The 18,781-nt window shown below is 35.8% G+C and overlaps 1 protein-coding gene across 3 annotated transcripts in view; it reads right to left on the bottom strand.

Annotated features, from left to right (window-relative positions):
• Window positions 1-1,285: 1,285 nt before the first annotated feature.
• The window catches only part of LOC110101308 (DNA-(apurinic or apyrimidinic site) lyase), a 75,008-nt gene continuing 57,512 nt past the window's right edge, over window positions 1,286-18,781 (bottom strand). For 2 of the 3 annotated variants that reach the window (XM_028693573.1, XM_028693574.1), the window contains 2 exons: window positions 2,465-2,568; window positions 1,286-1,730 (listed from right to left, as the gene is read on the bottom strand). In XM_028693573.1, coding sequence (XP_028549406.1) covers window positions 1,675-1,730; window positions 2,465-2,568 — 160 coding nt within the window. In that variant the 3' untranslated portion in view covers window positions 1,286-1,674. Of the gene's footprint in view, window positions 1,731-2,464; window positions 2,569-18,781 lie in introns of those variants that run through there. The other variant, XR_003700270.1, reaches the window with a different exon arrangement.

Raw genomic sequence — 18,781 nt, 5'->3', positions numbered from 1 at the left:
AAGGTCTTCAAGCTAATCTTAAGCTAAGGCCACACCAGCTCGAACTCATATCTTTCATAGCCCACTGTCCCATCAATCCTTTTAAGGTACAAATAACACTACAGTACTGTTCCATACGGATGAATTTGAATGCTATTGAAAAATTAAAAAAAAAAAAAAATTGAAAGGTTCTATATTATAATTCCTAAAAAATAAATATCATCTCAAATAAAGGAAAATTTATACCAAAACAGAAAGAGAACTAACCATAAAAAAATGAAAGAAAAGAACTACAATATGCTGTACCAAACCCATAGAAGTCTATCTACTAGATCTCTTTAATCAGTCATCTCCTAAAAAGGATCCTTATCTCATATATTGCTACAAGATGCTTTTTTTCCTTCAATATATATACATATCACCTATTCCGTAGATGGAGAATATTCATTTTCATTTATTTGAATCATATTTTCTCCCGTACAAAAAGAATCAACGTTTTAACATGTCATGGCTAAGGAAAAAAAAATTTTTTTTTGGGACAATTGACACAGATATCACATAAATAAATTTTGAACTCAAAACTTTTTTATGAATCAATCTCAAATCAACAGATTAAGATAAACTACATTTAAAATTGCTAGTTATTTAGCGTTTAGGATTTGAGTTATGTTTATTTTTTTACAACGCACTGCTAAATAAAAGCTCTTTGCGTTCTAATTTTTATTTCATCATAGCAGTTAGCAATGGGCGTTGCTAAATTTCTGCATACTCTGACACTTTCGGCGAAATCTCTATATTTGTTGTTTTGCCATTTCTTCTAAGAGCAAACAAGGTCAAAGACAAGAGTCAAAATTGGCAATAAATTTCCTTCTTCAACTACACAATTAATAGCCAACTATTCTACATTAATTGCATTCTCCATAAGCCATAGATGATTTTGAGATGAAGATGCTTCAATTATTATCACTAGCAGTTTAAGATTGGAAAGCCAAAATCAGACAACATCAAAATCAATTATAATGGTTTTAAATTCATCTAAATTAAAATGAGATCATTATTCTATTATATCGTTGATTATGACTTAACAAATGATTCGTATAAACCTTGGAGGAAGGAAAAAAGTTATAAACAAGAAAAAGTATCAATCACAGAACTTAAGAACGGTGAGAAGAGCTAGTTATGCATCATACTTCATTCTAAATAATAGTCACAAGGCCCTTAAAAACACAAGATAATGATAACAATGATAGTTGAAAACTTAACTAAAGATTAAGCAAAAAGTTAGAACAAAGAAATTGCAACGACATTAAGAAGATAATCACCACAAACGCAAAATTCACGGTTGTCAGCTATCAATAATATTGATGCTGTGCAAAGAAAAATAATTTTTACACCATTCTGAGAGTAGCAATGGATTCAGTTTTCTACACAGCATAGCTGAAAACACAGCAGAACCAAAAAAATGCTTGCCTTAACAATTTTAAAAGCAGTCAATCAGCTGAGGACATTGATTGAGACAAAAATAATAATACACAAATCAAGGATACTTAATACAAAAAGAGAAAAGCTTTCCCTACAAAGTATTTCATATACGACAATAGGTTTAAAAATATATTTTTTTCTGTTCTATGAATACTTAAGAAGGATCGTCTCGGATTCAAGTTCTTCCAATGCAAACTTGCAATCAGCAGATGCTCAAGTTAATTGTGAAAGTTCGAGTGAAACAGGACAGTGATCACTTCCACAAAAACCTGCAGTAAAATAGAAGTCTGATAGCGTAAACAAGTTAAAATAAAAAATAAAGAAAATACTGACTCGCAAAAAATCATCGAGAGCATATTCATGTTGTTTCAGCTTTTGTCAATAATACCAATAAGTATAGCATTTTTTATTGAACGCGTAAAACATGCATATAATTTTATACTTAATGTACTAGTTCGAGTTTTCAGCGACTAATTATACAGATTTTAGATTTAGGCTTTCTTTCTAATTGTTCATTATATATTTATCTGATTTGCTCCGTAAAGGCGCCAACACATATTTAGGCTCTAAAGTTAAGGGAATTCAACCTAAAATATATTTGATCGTATATACAATTGGTACTTCAAATATGTTGTTACAAACATCTTTGGCATTGACATGAGAAATTGGTCAATGAAGACATAATAAACAGTTGAATCTAAAAGATAACATCTATGATATGATGAGAAGCTTATCCAAAAAAATATATTCTCAATTACACCTACTTTATATTAACGTTCTTCATATTCTCATAAAATATGAATGAGGCAGTCTCTGTGAAATGATATTTTCTTACATTTGGATTCACCTTCATTATTTGATCCCAGATCATGTTAAACGTATACCATATGCATAAATGTGCCAGATGACAAACGGAGTCATGGCGTTTTGCATTACAGATTCTGGTAATAACTATGAAATATGTAACTTGAAATCACGTGAATGAGTATCAATATGATACAACCTTCTAGCTCAATTCCATGCCCATGCATATCACATGAAATTATCTTGTCCTTAAGCTTTTCTGAAACTATAAAATAGTCGATCCTCATTCTTTTTCCTCGATACCTGCATGCATGGGAACAGTAGATTTTTCAAATTGGTATGCAAGCTATCTAGAATACAAAAATGCTCGTTCCTACTATATATGATGGCAAAGCTGTAACCACAAATTGTACTAAAGATTCGAAAAAACATTAAAATGCTGTGAATTTTAGCAGCATAAGATACAAAAACCTGAAAAAAAGGCTCAAGATGAATAGAAGAAAATTGGATTGCCAAATTTTCACTTCATGTCTTAAAATAAGCAAAATATAAAAGCAATTCATAGTGAGCCGACTAATTAGGTAATAAAGACATGCCATGAAAATTAGGGGAAAGCAGATGCAACCGCATGTAGTTGTGAAAGGTCCCAGAAGAAACAGGGTTTCACCCAAATACGCAAAAAACGTTTTCAAATAGATTTGTCTACCAAAATATGGAAAAACAGAGTTACAGCATGGAATCTTAAAGCCAACCCAAATTGTTCAGCTAAGGCTAATGATGATGATTCCACATTTTCAAGGAATAGCGCATCATCAGTGCCACATCCTGTTGCCATATCTACAATCACAGGACACATCCAGTCAACCTAGCTACTATGTTCAATGTGCTGGTGCTAGGCCACTGAACTCCCGTGGGCTGTCTAAGGCTACAGCCATGCACTCCACCCTCATTGGTCGCTGCTCTCCCTTATAGGAAACTGTTGGAGAATTTTTGTATCCTCAAACGGATTGCATATTTTATCATCTAGTACGGCATAAGAACTTGATAGATTACCCCGAAGGGTAAAAATATCATTTCCTTATGGACTCAATTATAAAATTTACAATTATTAACAGAGATTCTCCCACTCGATGTTTGGTCGAATGGTGTTTATTTTATTTCGGGGTACAGACATCTCATAGGGGCAAGCCTCAATGGTTAATTACATCCCAAGTTTTGCCTTGGGAAGACTTTTGATTAAACTAGTGGTTTTGTTTGTCTTGGAAGTCACTTAAGCATTGGCTAAAGTTTATTTTTGTTTTAGAATCCATGAAAGTCTTAGTTAAAGGATTTAGTCCTTTAGAAATTTCAAGGAGAAGTTGATCAACTTAGAAATTAGATTTTTGGAATGAGAGCCAAGGGAAGGTGAAGTAGGAGCACTTGATTCTGAGGGATACTCAGAGGTGCTCAAACTATCCTATGTTGGGCTTTACATTTTAGCAATCTAACTTTGATTCAAGTTGATATTTTTATTTAGAATGTTGGGGCTTACATTCCTTTAACATATGTTGTAGGAATTGCCCGAAAGGTGAGGGCTTATAAGGTGATTTAGAATCAACCCATGCCTCGGACCCTAAGACTAAGGTGAGGACTACTCATAAGCGTGCCTCGAACATAAATCTAACGAGTGCAAAGGGGCTTACAAACTACACCTCACAAGAGGCATAGCCTGCCCGACTTCTGGATTTACTGTCCCGCCAAGAAGGGGCTACCAGCTAAACCCTCTTAATCGTTTTTTTTTAAGCCATGCCATCCGGTCTTAATGCAAATGTAGAGTGGAAAGATTTTTATTTAGAAGGTAGAGCTTATAGCTTGACTTTAAGGCCCAGATGCCTATGCATGTGGGTATGCATAATGCTGACTCACAAAAAAAAAAGATTTTTATTATCTAGTCCTTAAATGAGGGCTTTCTATATACAAAACATTTTTGGCCATGAATGATTGTTTTAATTTTTAGAAAACTTAGCTCCTTAAAGGGAGCTACACAAGCTTTCTTATTTGTTAGAAAATCGTGAAGCTTAAATTAATTTTTAGATTGATTACATTTTAATGGGAAGAAATCTTCTTTTTGTCCTAAGAGCCTACCGCATCAAACTGTTCAAGCCATACCCAAATAAAGCAAAGAAAAAAACCTAGGAAAAAGATGCATTTCTATTGCACAATCAGATAAACAATCAAAGCATGCTTTATTTATGAATAAAGTGCAGGGAATGTAATTAGAGTACGAGTTATTACAAACAGGTTTGACAGCTAAGTTGCCTGCCATTATACAACCCAGTCAAATTATTACAGACTCTACTTATGGGGGGTTCTTCAGGCTCTTGACTTTTGAATGGATATTGGGCTTCACCTTTGATAGCTACATCCTTCTAGTCCACTTCATTCTTTTGTTCCAAACCCCCACAAGTCCAATACAATTCCTACTTCTATCAAATACATTTAGGAAATGTAAAAGACTCAAACCTGCAAAATAGAATCAAAAGCAGTTTATATATAATAAAGCATTACATCCAAAATTTGCCTAGCACTTAGAGTGCTAAGCATCTGCTTCTACCCTATTGACCACATCTTTTGGGGGGTTTTAAGCAGCACCTATCATGCAAGCAATTTATTATTTATGAGCACCGCCCTTTTAGATATGGCCATCTGCAAGAAGAACATGTATATTTCTACACTATCCACTTAAGAGTAAGTGCCAACAACACAGACAATCCAAGGACAATCACACCACAACATCAAACATATGCGCATAAAAGAAAAATCCTAATCCTAGCATGCCTAAGTGGCTGTGCACCTAAGTGTGTGAGGCTTGTATAGCATGTCACACTAAGGGTGTTTGGTTTTATTTTGGAATGAAGATATTTAATGTTTATTCAAGGGTGATTTCACTTTAAGTTGTTTGTGACTTAAAGATTTTATTTGATTTTTAAGTGTTTCATATTTAGGAGGGTTATGAAGAACCCATAAAGTAATCACTACTTGCTTTTAGGCAAGCCTCTTACTTATGAATCCTAAAATACAATGATGTAGGCATCCCGCCTTTTGGGGGAGATGATTGATCATTGTATCAAAAGGAACCTAAGTGATTTTTAGGTGTTTTAGTGTTCTCTTAATGTTTGGATAAGAGAATTGTCTATCTAATAGGGTAAGATAGACATGTCTAAGGGGTTTCACTTAGGACTTGATGAAATCCATCCAAAAGAGTAGGATGGTTCGACAGAAAAGAACAACTCCTAAGGGACATCTATGGGTTTAGCACTTTAAATGTCATAAGAGAAGTCACTCAATTTGAGTTGAGTGGGAGAGATTACTTAGATTTTTAGTCTAAGGTGTCCAACATGTAGCTTTTAGGCTACATGTTGAGGAATTCTCCTTAGCTTTTGGAGCTAAGAGGAGAAAGATAAGAATCTAACATTTAGCTTTTAGGCTAAATGTAAGAGAACTCTCTCTAGCTTTTGGAGCTAAAGAGAGGAGAGATCTCTTACAACTTTGGAGTTGAAGGAGAGAGAACCTATAGCTTTTGGGCTAAGTTATGACATTTTTTAAGGCCTTTAGAACCTATAGAAATGAGGGAGATTAGTAGCTTTGAGGCTACGAATCAAGAGAATGTCTCCTTGAATTTTTTGTATTCAATGAGTTAGATTTCATTTGCTAAATTTGGATTAAACAAACTAAGGTGAGTCACTTATTGAATTTAGCTCAATAAGTGAGAAAGATTTGTAACTTTGGGGTTACAAACCAAGAGAGATTATCATTGAACTCTTATGTTCAATGATGGGTATTTTGTTTGCTAAGTTTGGATTAAACAAACATGAGAAGATGATGTGTAGATTTGGCCTACACATCAAGGATTCTTTGGACTTTTAGGTGTCCAAAGAGAGGAACTCATTCACCAAATTTGGTTTGGATAATGGAAGAAAGATAGGAGTTTCTCCTTTGCTTGCTATGGGATTATTTGTTGAATTTGGTTCAACAAATAAATGATTTTGGATTGAACTACTTGTTGATTTTGATTCAACAAATAGGTGATTTGGAATAAGATTGATTCACTCAAACTTTCATACAACTTTTGAGTTGTAGAAAGGGGAGAAGAGAAGATGCAACTTTGGGTTGCAAGCTTCTAAAACCTCTTTAAACACTTGGAGTTCAAAGAGGGGAATTCATTCTCCCAACTTGGGTTCATACCTGTTAACGGCGAATGGCGCACCATGGCGCAAAGATCCATTTGGAGCCATGGCGCATAGCGCACGGCGCGGCGCGCGCTATTTTGAACATGGCGCAAGCTATATAAAAAATATAAAATAATAAGCATGAATATGAAATATTATTAAAAATCAAAGACAAACTATCATAATAATAAAAGACAACTATAACATATATAAGTTCGATTAAGTAACATCCAAATATCTCATAATTCAAATATTACAATCTTTTTTTAAAAGATCAAATAAGAATTTAATCTACTCTTCTTGAGAATCATCATCATCAGCAAATGTTAAAAAAGCTTCATTATCTTCTTCAACATTGTCTCCAACTTCATAATCCTCTTCATCACCCTCTTCATCATCATTCTCAATAGCAACATCATGCCTAATTGAAGATTCTTTCTCTTTCCCTTTAGATCTTTCCCGAATATTATAGCTTTTATCATAAACACCAGTAGCTTTAGCAACACTTGCCCAAGTTAAATCTTCATCTCCAGCAATAAAGTCATTTTCTTCATCAGACTCATCATCTAATTTTCCTGTTAGCCATCATTTGCATCATCTATCTCAGTCAAAGAAATAGGATCAATGACATCACGATGATTGAATCTCCGAATCAGTACTCTATTATATTTCACATAAACTAAATCCTTTAAGCGACCATGATCCAATTTGCTTCTTCGTTTGCTATGAAGCTGCAATTAAAATATTATTACATTACTATATTATGAACATATATAAAAAATCAACACATACATTGTAAAATACTTACATGTTCAAAAATACTCCAATTGCGTTCGCATCCAGATGAACTACATGTTAAACTTAGGACTTTGATAACAAAGCTTTGTAAATTGGGAGCTCCTTGTCCATATGCCAACCACCAATAAAACCTTCGACTTCGTGATAGATTCGGCGACCTCGACTTAGGGGCTGCGGGATGTGTTAGGCGGATGCAGCAAACAGAAAATCTTTCGTGAAATTAGGGCAATGAATAGTCGTTTATCTTAAAATATAGATATATTTTTAAATATAAAAAATATTCATAAGTATACGGAAATTTAAAAACAATTTGGCGCGCTATTTTGCGCCATGCGCAATGCGCCAGTGCTCACATGTGGCGCAAATAGCGCGCACTATTTTAAACACATGCACCTCTCCATAAACATGGCGCCGTAGGTGCGCCGCGCCGTGCGCCATGGCGCGCGCTATTTTGCACCATTGACAGCTATGCTTGGGTTTGAGAGCATGAAGATGGATTTGGAAGCTCTCCTACAATCTTGACTTGTAGGAAAGAGAAAGGGAAATGCAACTTAGATGTTGCAAATTATAAAAATCCTTTGATCATTTGGTGCTCAAAAGAGATGTGTGCATTCTCCTAATTTTGAATTTTAGGAGAATGAGATAGTTTTCCTACAACTTTTGGGTTGTAGAAATGGGGAAATCATGTGCAACTTATAAGTTGCAAGTTAGAGGAATTTTTTTGAGCATTTGGTGTTCAAAGGAAATGACACACATTCACTTGATTTAGGCTAAGTGAATGAAGAGATTCTCTACACTTTTGTTTTGGTAGAAAGAGAAAATAATGTGCAACTTAAAGGTACCACATTCATGAGTGTCTTTGAACATTTGGTGTTCAAAGGGGGAATGACCATTCTCCTAGATTTGGGCTTAGGAAAATGAGAGGACTTTCTACAACTCTTAAATTGTAGAAAAGAGAAGCAACAAGCAAAATTTAGATTGCATGTTGAAAGGGATTCCTTGAACATTGGGTGTCAAAGGAGAAGCATTCATTTGCTTGACTAGTGGCTAAGCAAATGAGAAAGACTAGGATTTGAATCCTATGTCTAGAGGATTACTCATTGGTTTGTGTTCCAACAAATAAATGATTTGATAAACTTCCTACAACTTTGAGGTTGAAGGAAGAAGATGGTTTGTTGGTAGCTCCTAAAGTAGAGCCAAAGTTCATACAATCTAACATTTTGGTGCCTTGAGGAGGCCCTAAACATCATGTATGAAAGAGGGTGGATAAATGTTTATTGATTTTTATATCAACAAACATGATGGCATGAACCTAGGATTTTGACCCTAAGTTAAAATGATTCACACACTATAATAATTGGAGCCTTGGGAACGCTCCAACTATCATGCATGAGGGGGATGGATATAAGAAAGAGAGCTTCCTATCCTCCTACAAATGTTTTGGGCTCATTTGAAGAGAGGAAGGATGCACCTTAGGGCTTTGAAAAGGATTCCTAAACCAACTTTGACATGATTAGGAAACTTGAATTGGAGAGGTTCACTTGTTACTTTCATATCGTAACAAAGAAAGGGTTGGACTTAGGATTTGGTCCTAAAGCCTTGGAGATTCATGTAATAGAACATTTGGAGCCTTAGAGGGGCTCCAAAATACTTCACATGAAGGGAAAAGAGTGCTTGGAAGCAATCACTTTATACTTGTTGAAACTCAAGCAACATAGAGCATAGAACTTTGAGGAAGTTCTAAGCATCAAACTTGAAAGTAGATGTGCATGAGAAAGAGAATTCCCCTACGTCTTTTAGAGTGTTTTGGACTCAAATAGGAGAGGGAAGAATTGATTTTTCTAAGGTTTTAGGAGACGTTTCTAAACCAATTTTGGCATGACTTAGAAACTTAGATAGAGGAGATCTATCCTTACGACTTCTACGAGATTTATGATCAAGTTGGGTATGATCTAAGAAGAACCTAGGAATGCATGCATGTGGCGATGATTATCCAAATTAGAGAATTTTGATCATTGAAAGCAATCAAGTATTTGTTTTGCAAAATGTTGTTCATAAACTTAACCAACAATATATTTTGTGGGATCTACAACATAGACTTTGGAAAGTCTATGGAAGACCTCACAATGATTTGATATTTTCAATGGTTGATTAAATCCACATTCAAACATTCACAAAAAAAAGCTTTCTAGAGTTCACAAACTTCCACATACGCGCACTTCTTGCAACTCGTTAGTCACTTTTGACATGACTTGTACTTGAAAGAAGGGTGCGTACCATTTGGATGGATTTTAAGTTTATGAACGTTTTCACATACTTAGATCGATTCAACAAACAATCAATTCAAGATTGTCATTCCACACTGTAAGTTTCATGTGATGCAAAACATAAATCTAATTGATCATTAATGTAGTGAGGTTTACTACATAGACCCTTGAAAGTCTATGTCTCACAACGACTAGAAAGCCCAAACCAATTAGATTTAATTCATGCATTAAACAAAACTCTAGAGATTATCAATTCCAATGCATACAAACTCTCATAAATTTGGGTGTCCGTTTTGTCATGACAATGTATTTAAATGAGATGTGCATGCAAGTAATTACAATCCAAACCTATGTGTCATCATTGATTTTGAGGTCAAATGATAGCGTCTACCCTAGGGTATGATGGTGGGTGATGGATTGGGCACAATATGGGTGATATTACATGCATTTGGAGAGTGTTGGATACCAATCCAACAACCCTACGCACATCACCATTCCCTTTTGGCTCTCACATGAGAGCAACTTGGCAAAAATCACCGGATTTTCCCAAGTTTACAAAGAGGACAGCAATCATAGGATTTCGGGGAAGCATAAACTGTCCCTAGGGATTGGGACGTCAACCACACAACAATTGGCCTTTGGGGACCCTAGGTTTCACTAAGTTTTAGGGTTTTATCTCACCCGGGTTGTCTTAGCGCTCCTATCCAAGCTCCAAGCACACTGTCCAAGCTCCAAAGTCGCTGTCCAAGCTCCCAAGTAAGAAGACTGCTGTCCAAGTCTTTCCGGAGGTCGCCGTCGCTGTCCAAGCCTTTCCGGAGGGTGGATTTTCTGTCCAAACTGCTCCGGACAGCAGTTTTCACTGTTTCGATGCTCCCCGAAGTTGTCGTTTGCTGTCCAAACCTTCCAAACAGCGGTTTGCACTGTTTTGAGGTTGCCGGAGATGGTTTGGAAGGAAGTAGAGGCTTCCTACCCTCTCTTGGCTGCAGCAAGGGCTGATGTCAGCATGCCTTTGCCCTAGACTTTGGAAGAGAAGCTCACCAACAGCAACAAGAGGATATTTTTGCTCTCCAATTGGAGGGGGAGAGCAATGGCAGCAAGAGGGAACTCATTTTCAGCCCAAAGAAGAAGAATACAGCAGCTAGAGAAGGCAAAATCTCTTCTTCTTCCTATTTCAGCTCCAAGAAACCCAAGCAAGCAAGGGAAGAGGCTTGGCCGGCCCTACCCTCTTGGCTAGGTCACACGCAAGGAGGCCCTCGTCGGCCTCTTCTCCTCACTTGGACGGGCTGCACGCAAGGGGAACACAGGGAGGCCTCCGTTTCCCCCCTTCTTCCTCTGGTCGGGACGCATGCAAGCAAGGAAGTCGAAGGCTCCCTCTCTCCTCTCCGCTTTGTCTGGGAAGTGTCGAACCAAATGAGAGAGCCGAATGGCTCTCCCTCTCCCTTGCGTGCTCTTGGAGAGCACGAGGACAGTAGGTCCCGCCTCCCAAAGGAACCAATCGGGCTTCTCACGCGTGGAATGAGTGATTTAGGGCAAAATTCCACAAGAAATCTGAGCCCTTCATTTAGATTTCAGATTTAGGTATTTGATTTAGCCTAAATCAAACAATTGGGGAGGAAATTGAGCCCAATTTGGACTCGACTCAAACCGATTTGGGTCGGTTTGGGTCCGAGTGGGTCCGATCAAGTTAATTTTGTGAAATTAAGCTTGAATCGGCACCGAATTGCGTCGAATTGGGCTCGACGACACTCGACGGGGTTCGATTGGTTTTGATTTGATTTTAATTAAATTAAATTGGGTTTAATTTAATTAAATTGAGACTTAATTCGGATTAATTTTGCCTCGACGATGATCGATTGAGTTGATCGAGCGCGATCGAGCCTAGTCGGGTTCGATCGGGGTCGAGTCGATGCGAAAATATTCATCAACAGAAACTTTCTTCCCCCGCTCTAGATCCTTGTCACTCATATCTTTGCCGCCATCAAGCAACAATAGCCAACTCTCCCTCTCGCCGATCCCAATTCCTACATAGTGGCCTCCCTTGTAGATGTTCCTAAGGTCACAATGGTTCCTTAAATTCAGCCGCCATTTCCACCTCCTGTGCTGATGGCTCCTAATATCTCAGAGACTCTTGTTGCTACAATTTCATTAAACAACATGCCACATTTTCTCCACATTTTTTTTGAAGAAGTTGTTGGTTGATCATCAGACTCGAGATTGCACTAATTTCCTCTCATCTATTTTTCTTTCCATTTTTATCAAGATTCAGTTGCACTGAAACATAAGCAATCATCTTCCTATAAAAGCAAACTTGAGCTCATTTTCTCTAAGGATGAGATTTCTGAGCTCGCGAGGCCGCTTTCTTTGTCTATTATAGGCAAATTATTTTTGGGTCATCCCAACATAATATCAATTGCAAATTCCCATCAAAGTTAGTTGGTGAAAACCTATGATACACCAACACTTCGTTTTAAGAGGGTACGCAATGTCGGACACGGACATGCGTCCGACACGGCGAGCACATGTGTCGGACAAGTCATTAGCGTGTCCCATTTAAAAAAAGAAAAATTAAACCGAACACTCGTGTCCGGCTATTGTATAAATAAATAAATAAAACCCTAATCCCGCTATTTCATATTAGTCGATTCATGCCTGAGTCTTCTTCTTTGCCTTAATCCCGTATTCCTATTCGTATTCGTGGTCTTCCCGAGCGATTGAGGCGAGCAGCGGTAGGCTGGAGATCGCACCCTTGGTCTTCCCTTCCGGATGTAAGCAATAAGCCATCCTCCTTAGTTTCTACGCGCAGCCGAGGGAAGCCGATGCTGTAAGTTGATTTCGCCATTTTTTTCTCCATTTGCCATTTCTCTTCATTTATCAATGATTCTGTAGATTTGTGATCGGAAGATCATATTTTTTTAAGTATTTTATTTGTTTTGGATTAAAATTACTCTTACAAAAAAAAAAATATTTATTTAATGTGTTTTTACTGAGCTTTCACTGCTGTTTTACTGCGCTATTGCTATGCTTTTACTGCATTTTTTATGCACTTTTGCTGCGCTTTCACTATGCTTTTGATGCGCTTTCACTGTGCTTTTACACTTACAATAAAATTTTTGTTCCGGGAGGCGCTGCCCCTGGAAACCCTGATAGGGGATCTGCCCCTTGACCCCGCGACCTGACCCCGCCAGGGGGCAGCGCCCCCTTGGACCCCCGGCATAACGCATGATGCAATCGTTCTTTAATTATTTTTTAACTTTCTTTGACAATATTTATTAAGTTTTTATTTCTTCTACTTTACTAGTGAATTTAAAAGCAAAATGAGCTCTAGTACTGGTGGGAGTGGTTCAAAAGAGCCATCTGTAGAAACTGATAAGTCATTATGGATTCATGCTACAAGGTTAGGAAAAACTTTTGAATGAGGGAATGTGTCATTCAAATGCAATTAATGTGGTGGCACCTACAAAGGATCTTATTCTAGGGTGAAAGCACATTTGCTTAAGATTTTTGGCCATGAAATTAAAATGTGTCATAAAATTACTACGTCACAGTTGATTGAATTGAACAGACAAGTTGATGAAGCTGAATCTAGGATCAAAATGGCACTTCCTAAAGAGATGCCTTTATCATCTACCCATGATTCATCCCACACTTCTTCCTCATCTGTTAGAGTTTATCAATCTTTATCATATAGAAGTGAAGAATATGATTTAAATAAAAGAAAAGGAGTTGCCAGTAGTGCTTTAAATAAGGCTTTTAACATTCAACAGCGAGAGGAATTTGATGGTGAAATTTTAAGGATATTTTTTTCAGCTGGACTTCCTTTCAACTTTGCAAGAAATTCTCATTACAAAAATGCATTCACTTTTGCATGTAATAACAACCTTCCAGGTTATGTTCCACCTAACTACAATGCATTAAGATCAAAATTATTAGAAAGGGAAAGAGTAGATATTGAAACGTTGCTTGAACCAACAAATGGTGTGTGGAAAGAAAAAACAGTCACTTTGATGTGTGATGGTTGAACTAATCCTCAAAGAAGATCACGCATTAATTTCATGACCGTTACAGAGAATTGCCCAATGTTTATTAAAGCTGCGAATTGTGAAGGAAAATACAAGGATAAATATTTCATTGACAATTTGATTAAAGAGTTGATAGTCATTATTGGGCCTTCAATTATTGTGCAGGTTATAACAGATAATGCATCGGTGTGTAGAGCTGCAGGATTGTTGGTGAAGCAAACTTATCCTCATATATTCTAGACTCCATGTGTTGTGCACAATTTAAATCTTGTTCTAAAAAATATTTGTACAGCGAAGAATACAGAGGCAAATAAAATCATCTATGCTGAATGTCATTGAATAACAGTGGTTGCAGATGATGTTGTTTTGATTAAAAATTTCATTATGAACCACTCAATGAGACTTTTAATGTTTAATGAGTTCTCACATTTGAGAATGTTAGCTGTTGCTGAAACTCGTTTTGCCTACATTTGATTTATGAGATGTGAGACTCTATGTTAACAAAAGTGAAAGATATTATATATAGACATGAAAGAAAGTCACTTAATGAAGATGCAATTTTTTGGAGTATTATTTATACCATTCTTGAGGATAAATGGATCAAAAGCAACATGCCTCTGCATTGTTTGGCCCATTCATTAAATCCAAGGTACATTTATATTCATCTTTTAAATTATTTTTAAATTTCTTGGTAAATAAATAAATAACTTTATATGCTTTATATTAATTGAAGGTATTCAAGTAAAGAATGACTTCTAGAAGACCCTCAACGTGTTTCACCACAAAACAATTTAGAAATATCAAATATGAGAAAGATATGCTTGAAACGATATTTCCCAAATGAGAAATATAGAAGAAAAATTAATATAGAACTTGCAAAGTTCTTTGGATATTTAATGGATTTTGGTGATCAAGAATCTTTGGTTGATAAATGGAGGATGAATTCAAAAATGTGGTGGTTGATTCATAGAGCTTCAGCACCGCTTCTTCAAATCATAGCAATAAAACTTCTTGGTCAAGTATCATCCTCTTCATATTGTGAGAGAAATTGGAGCACATACTCATTTATTCAATCAATGAAGAGGAATAAAATAACTCCACAACGGGCTGAAGATTTAGTTTATGTGCATACAAATCTTCGTCTTCTATCAAGAAAAACCCCACTTTATATGATAGGTGATAACAAGATGTGGGATATTGATGGAGATGGATTCGAGTGCCTTGACGATATGAGATTATTGGAGGTTGCAAATCTTTCTCTAAATGAACCAGAGTTGGAAGCAATGATATTCAATGATGATGATATTGAAGGCCAAAGACCAACCTCTGAATCTAATTTTATCATTCCCTCTATTGAGTAGTTGAACTTTCATGTTGTACTAAATGATTTTTTACTTATATTTTTGTGGTTGTACTAAACATTTTGTAGTAAACATCTTAATGTTATAAGCTAAACAAGTTATCAATATTTTGATTTATTATTGCTTGCCATTTTTAATATAATGTTACCTTAATTTTTATATATTATATTAAAAAATTATTATGCCGTGTCCACGCCGCACCCCTATCCTATATTTTTAAAAAATGACGTGTCTCCTGTCCGTGTCGTGTCATGTCCGTGTCGGTGCATCATAGGTGAAAACGTTTTTGGGATAATTGATCATCACTACATCATCATTAATCTACCTCAAATGTAAACTATAATAGGCTCCTTTAGACATTCCTACTATATTAATGGCTTACCGATGCATAAACTTAGGAGATATTCCCATTTTGATGTATCATTAATATAGACTACCACTCTTTTGTTTTCACAAAAATTTAAGCAAGGCAGCCCAAATGAGTTCCTTTTTTTAACTTTTTATATTTTCTCGTATTATTAGATGGTTCATCTTTAGAATTCATGTTAAGTGTATTAGATCTTTTGTATTTTTCTTTGCGCTCAAAGAATTTAGATAATTATTCATGTTGTATTCATAGAATTTTCTTCTTATCATAATGTTGTATTCATAGAATTTTCTTCAATTATATATGAGATCAATTTTATGAATATGCGCTCATAAACAACATTGTACTATTTTAGAAACCCACCAAGGAATAGCTCTATTTATTGGATCTTTGCTAAGTGTTGCATGAGGTATTAAATTTATTTTGCATAAATATTTTAACACAAGTATTCCAAGTAAATTTTGGTCCGTTTTCATAATATTATTTTTACCTACTAGTGCATCATCTTCTTCCCACTATCCAAACATATTTAAATGATCTCCAATCATGAAATGGATTACGTCATTGCATTCAGAACATCAAAATTACCCAAGAACAACCCCTTGCAACCAAATCAAGTGAAAGCGGTCGGAAACGATGAGTACATGTGTTGCGCAAATTGCTCGAATGACTTCCATTCGTAAAACAAACCACATCATCGTGTTCGGAATGCAAATTACTAGGGGCTAACACTCATATTGCCCGGGTTCTTGTATGAAAAAATGGGTAAAAATCCACCCACATGCCTTAAACAAGGCGAAGTTCAAGGAGCATGAATGAAAATTTCTAGGAGCAAATGGAGATGCATTTAAAATGAATCTTTATTCATAAAGAATATTATAATTAAATTTTAGTCTACTACAACAACAACAAGCCTTTATCCCACTACGTGGGGTCGGCGAATAGTTAGAACAGTAAGAAAATAAAATCAAAATTTATGGAATATTTAGTACTATAACTTATCCTTTCAATTGCAGTGAATGTACAATTTTGTTTTTTTATTTTAATTAAAAAAATCCTTAATAACCAAAACTCTAAAACTCATCTCATAACACTCATTTCCTCGCTTAACACTTCTAGCTACCTCTCTATTTCACACAAGGCTTGATCCCCTTCCACTTTCGTTTTTTTGGTTCGCACGCTCCCACTCCAGACTAACTTGACATTCTCCCCTACTCGCTTGAAAGAAACCGTAGAAAGCTACCTACGCCCGATTGCACTGATGTCCTGTTGTACATGACTATATATGCGGAATTGTTGCGGCTAGCTTGCCATCCACCTCCAGTTCAACAACTCAATCTCTTCTTATCTCTCACTCTCTCCCTCACTCGTTTTCCCTCCAAACTATGAACAAAAAATCATCCTCTACTTCTTCTGCATTCTCTTCTTCATCTACTTCTCCAATCCACCTCATCTCCATCAAAAGAACCGCCACTTTTCCATCTCCCTTAACATTCTCTACCAAACTCACATCGCCAACCTCACAATTTCTCCACTTTCTTTACAAAAGAACTTCCCTCATTTTGCCTTCTCAATTTCACTCTCTAAACATAGAGAGAGAGAGAGGTTTCTCTATCTCAATCTCTAAATCCCTCAGTCACTACCTTCAACCCCTCTCCAAACTCTCTCTTCCACTTTCCCTATCTATAAAAAAAAAAATTCATTCTCTTTCTTTGCTATCTCTCAAAACAAGAGAGAACTAAAAAAAAATCCCTACTTTTCCTCTCTTTCCCTTTCTAAATAGAAAGAAAAACCATTTTCCGTCACATCCCATCAACTTTATCTCGCGAAATAGAGAGAGATTTGTTTCCATCTCTCACTAGAAGTCCCTCTCAAAACTCTTTTCTCCTAAGAAGAGACACCACGTCTCATTATTCCAAGAAAACATTAGCAAATTAAAAATAAATAAAAATATCAACAAGAATTATGTGAAAAATAATAATAATATTTGTGCGAGCTCATTTGTAGGTTTCACCGCTCCACCTTTATCACCGCTTCACCCTCATGCGCACATGTATAATGTTACTAAACTCAAGCCTTTATCCAACTTAAAATTGGACATTAAGAAAACACTAAACTAAGCAACATTTATACAACTTAAAAACATAAAAATGAAATGCAAGAAGCAGCTGAAGAACAAAAATATAAAACATGGATCAGAACATAAGACCTACAAGACAACAACAACAAGCCTTTATCCCACTATGTGGGGTCGTCTACATGAATCTTTTTTCTCCATTGTGTCATGTTAAGAGTCAAATTCTCATCTAAATCTAATAAAGAATTGCAAATTCTAATGATTTCTGACCAAGTCTTTTTAGGTCTACCTCTACATTTCTTAACATAAATCAAACATAATACATAGGACCTATGAGGAACAGAACTAAATTTACAAGCTCACTGCAAGGAATAAAACTCCGCAAAAATAAAGAACCCACAAAAGGACTTAGCTAAACTTTGGAATATCTTGAATGAGCATTCCACCCTCATATTTATAAGGGAGAAGTCCCATGTGCAGCCTGCACTATTAATAAAAGCAATATTCTAATCTAAAAAAAGTACAAACATGCGAAACATGTGTGCATACCCTCCCCCATACATCCCGTTTTCGCTTCCTATCACCATAAGACCCGCAACCCTTTTTTTTGTGTAAGTGGGCAAAAGGCATTCATTAAAATGTCTAAAATTAAAAAATACAAGGGAGAAAATCAAATTTCTTCACAATATTGTCAATTACACAAATTTTGCAAGACAATTTTCAATTTCTGATGTGCAACATCTCAAAATTCACGTAAGAAATGCGAAGATAAATGAAATAACAAAATGTAAAATCCAAAAATGTCAATTTTAGACATCGCACGCTTCTCGATGTGCTATGACAAAATTTAAGTGAATTTTTCAAAGTCGTCGGTTTTCGATGAAATTAATTTTATAAAATTGTACATAAAATTTCAAGAGTTTTTGGATTTTGAAAATTAGGATTTATTCCGATTTTCATTTTCTTACAAAATATTTTTGGAAGAACTAATGACATTAGAGAGGAGTCACTATTGGAAGTTAATGTGATTTTTATGAGAAATTTCAAGTTTTAAAAATTAAAGCTTTTCCCTAATCATGAAAACCCTTAAGTATTATGTTTCCAAATAGACTTAGGAAGGATTTTAGAGGTGAAATTTAGGGTTTTTACATAAAATGCTATTTTTTGTAATTTTAATTTAGATTAATTCGCAAATTAATTGTATTTTAATTAATTATTAGGTGTATGGGAGATTTGGCTTTTAATAGGACACAATGGAGAAAAAGGATTCATGTAGCCGACCCCACGTAGTGGGATAAAGGCTTGATGTTGTTGTTGTTGTTGTTGTTGTTGTTGTTGTTGTATGGGAGATTTGCTTATGCATATGTTATGTAATGGACAAAAAGAGGGTTCCCAAAAAGCTAAGGTTTTGATGAAATC

Source organism: Dendrobium catenatum, unplaced genomic scaffold (assembly GCF_001605985.2).
Source record: "Dendrobium catenatum unplaced genomic scaffold, ASM160598v2 fragScaff_scaffold_323, whole genome shotgun sequence".
In the NCBI taxonomy this organism is placed as follows: domain Eukaryota; kingdom Viridiplantae; phylum Streptophyta; class Magnoliopsida; order Asparagales; family Orchidaceae; genus Dendrobium; species Dendrobium catenatum.
Note: the sequence above shows the minus strand (reverse complement) of the source record. Positions and strands in the feature narration are given on the sequence as shown.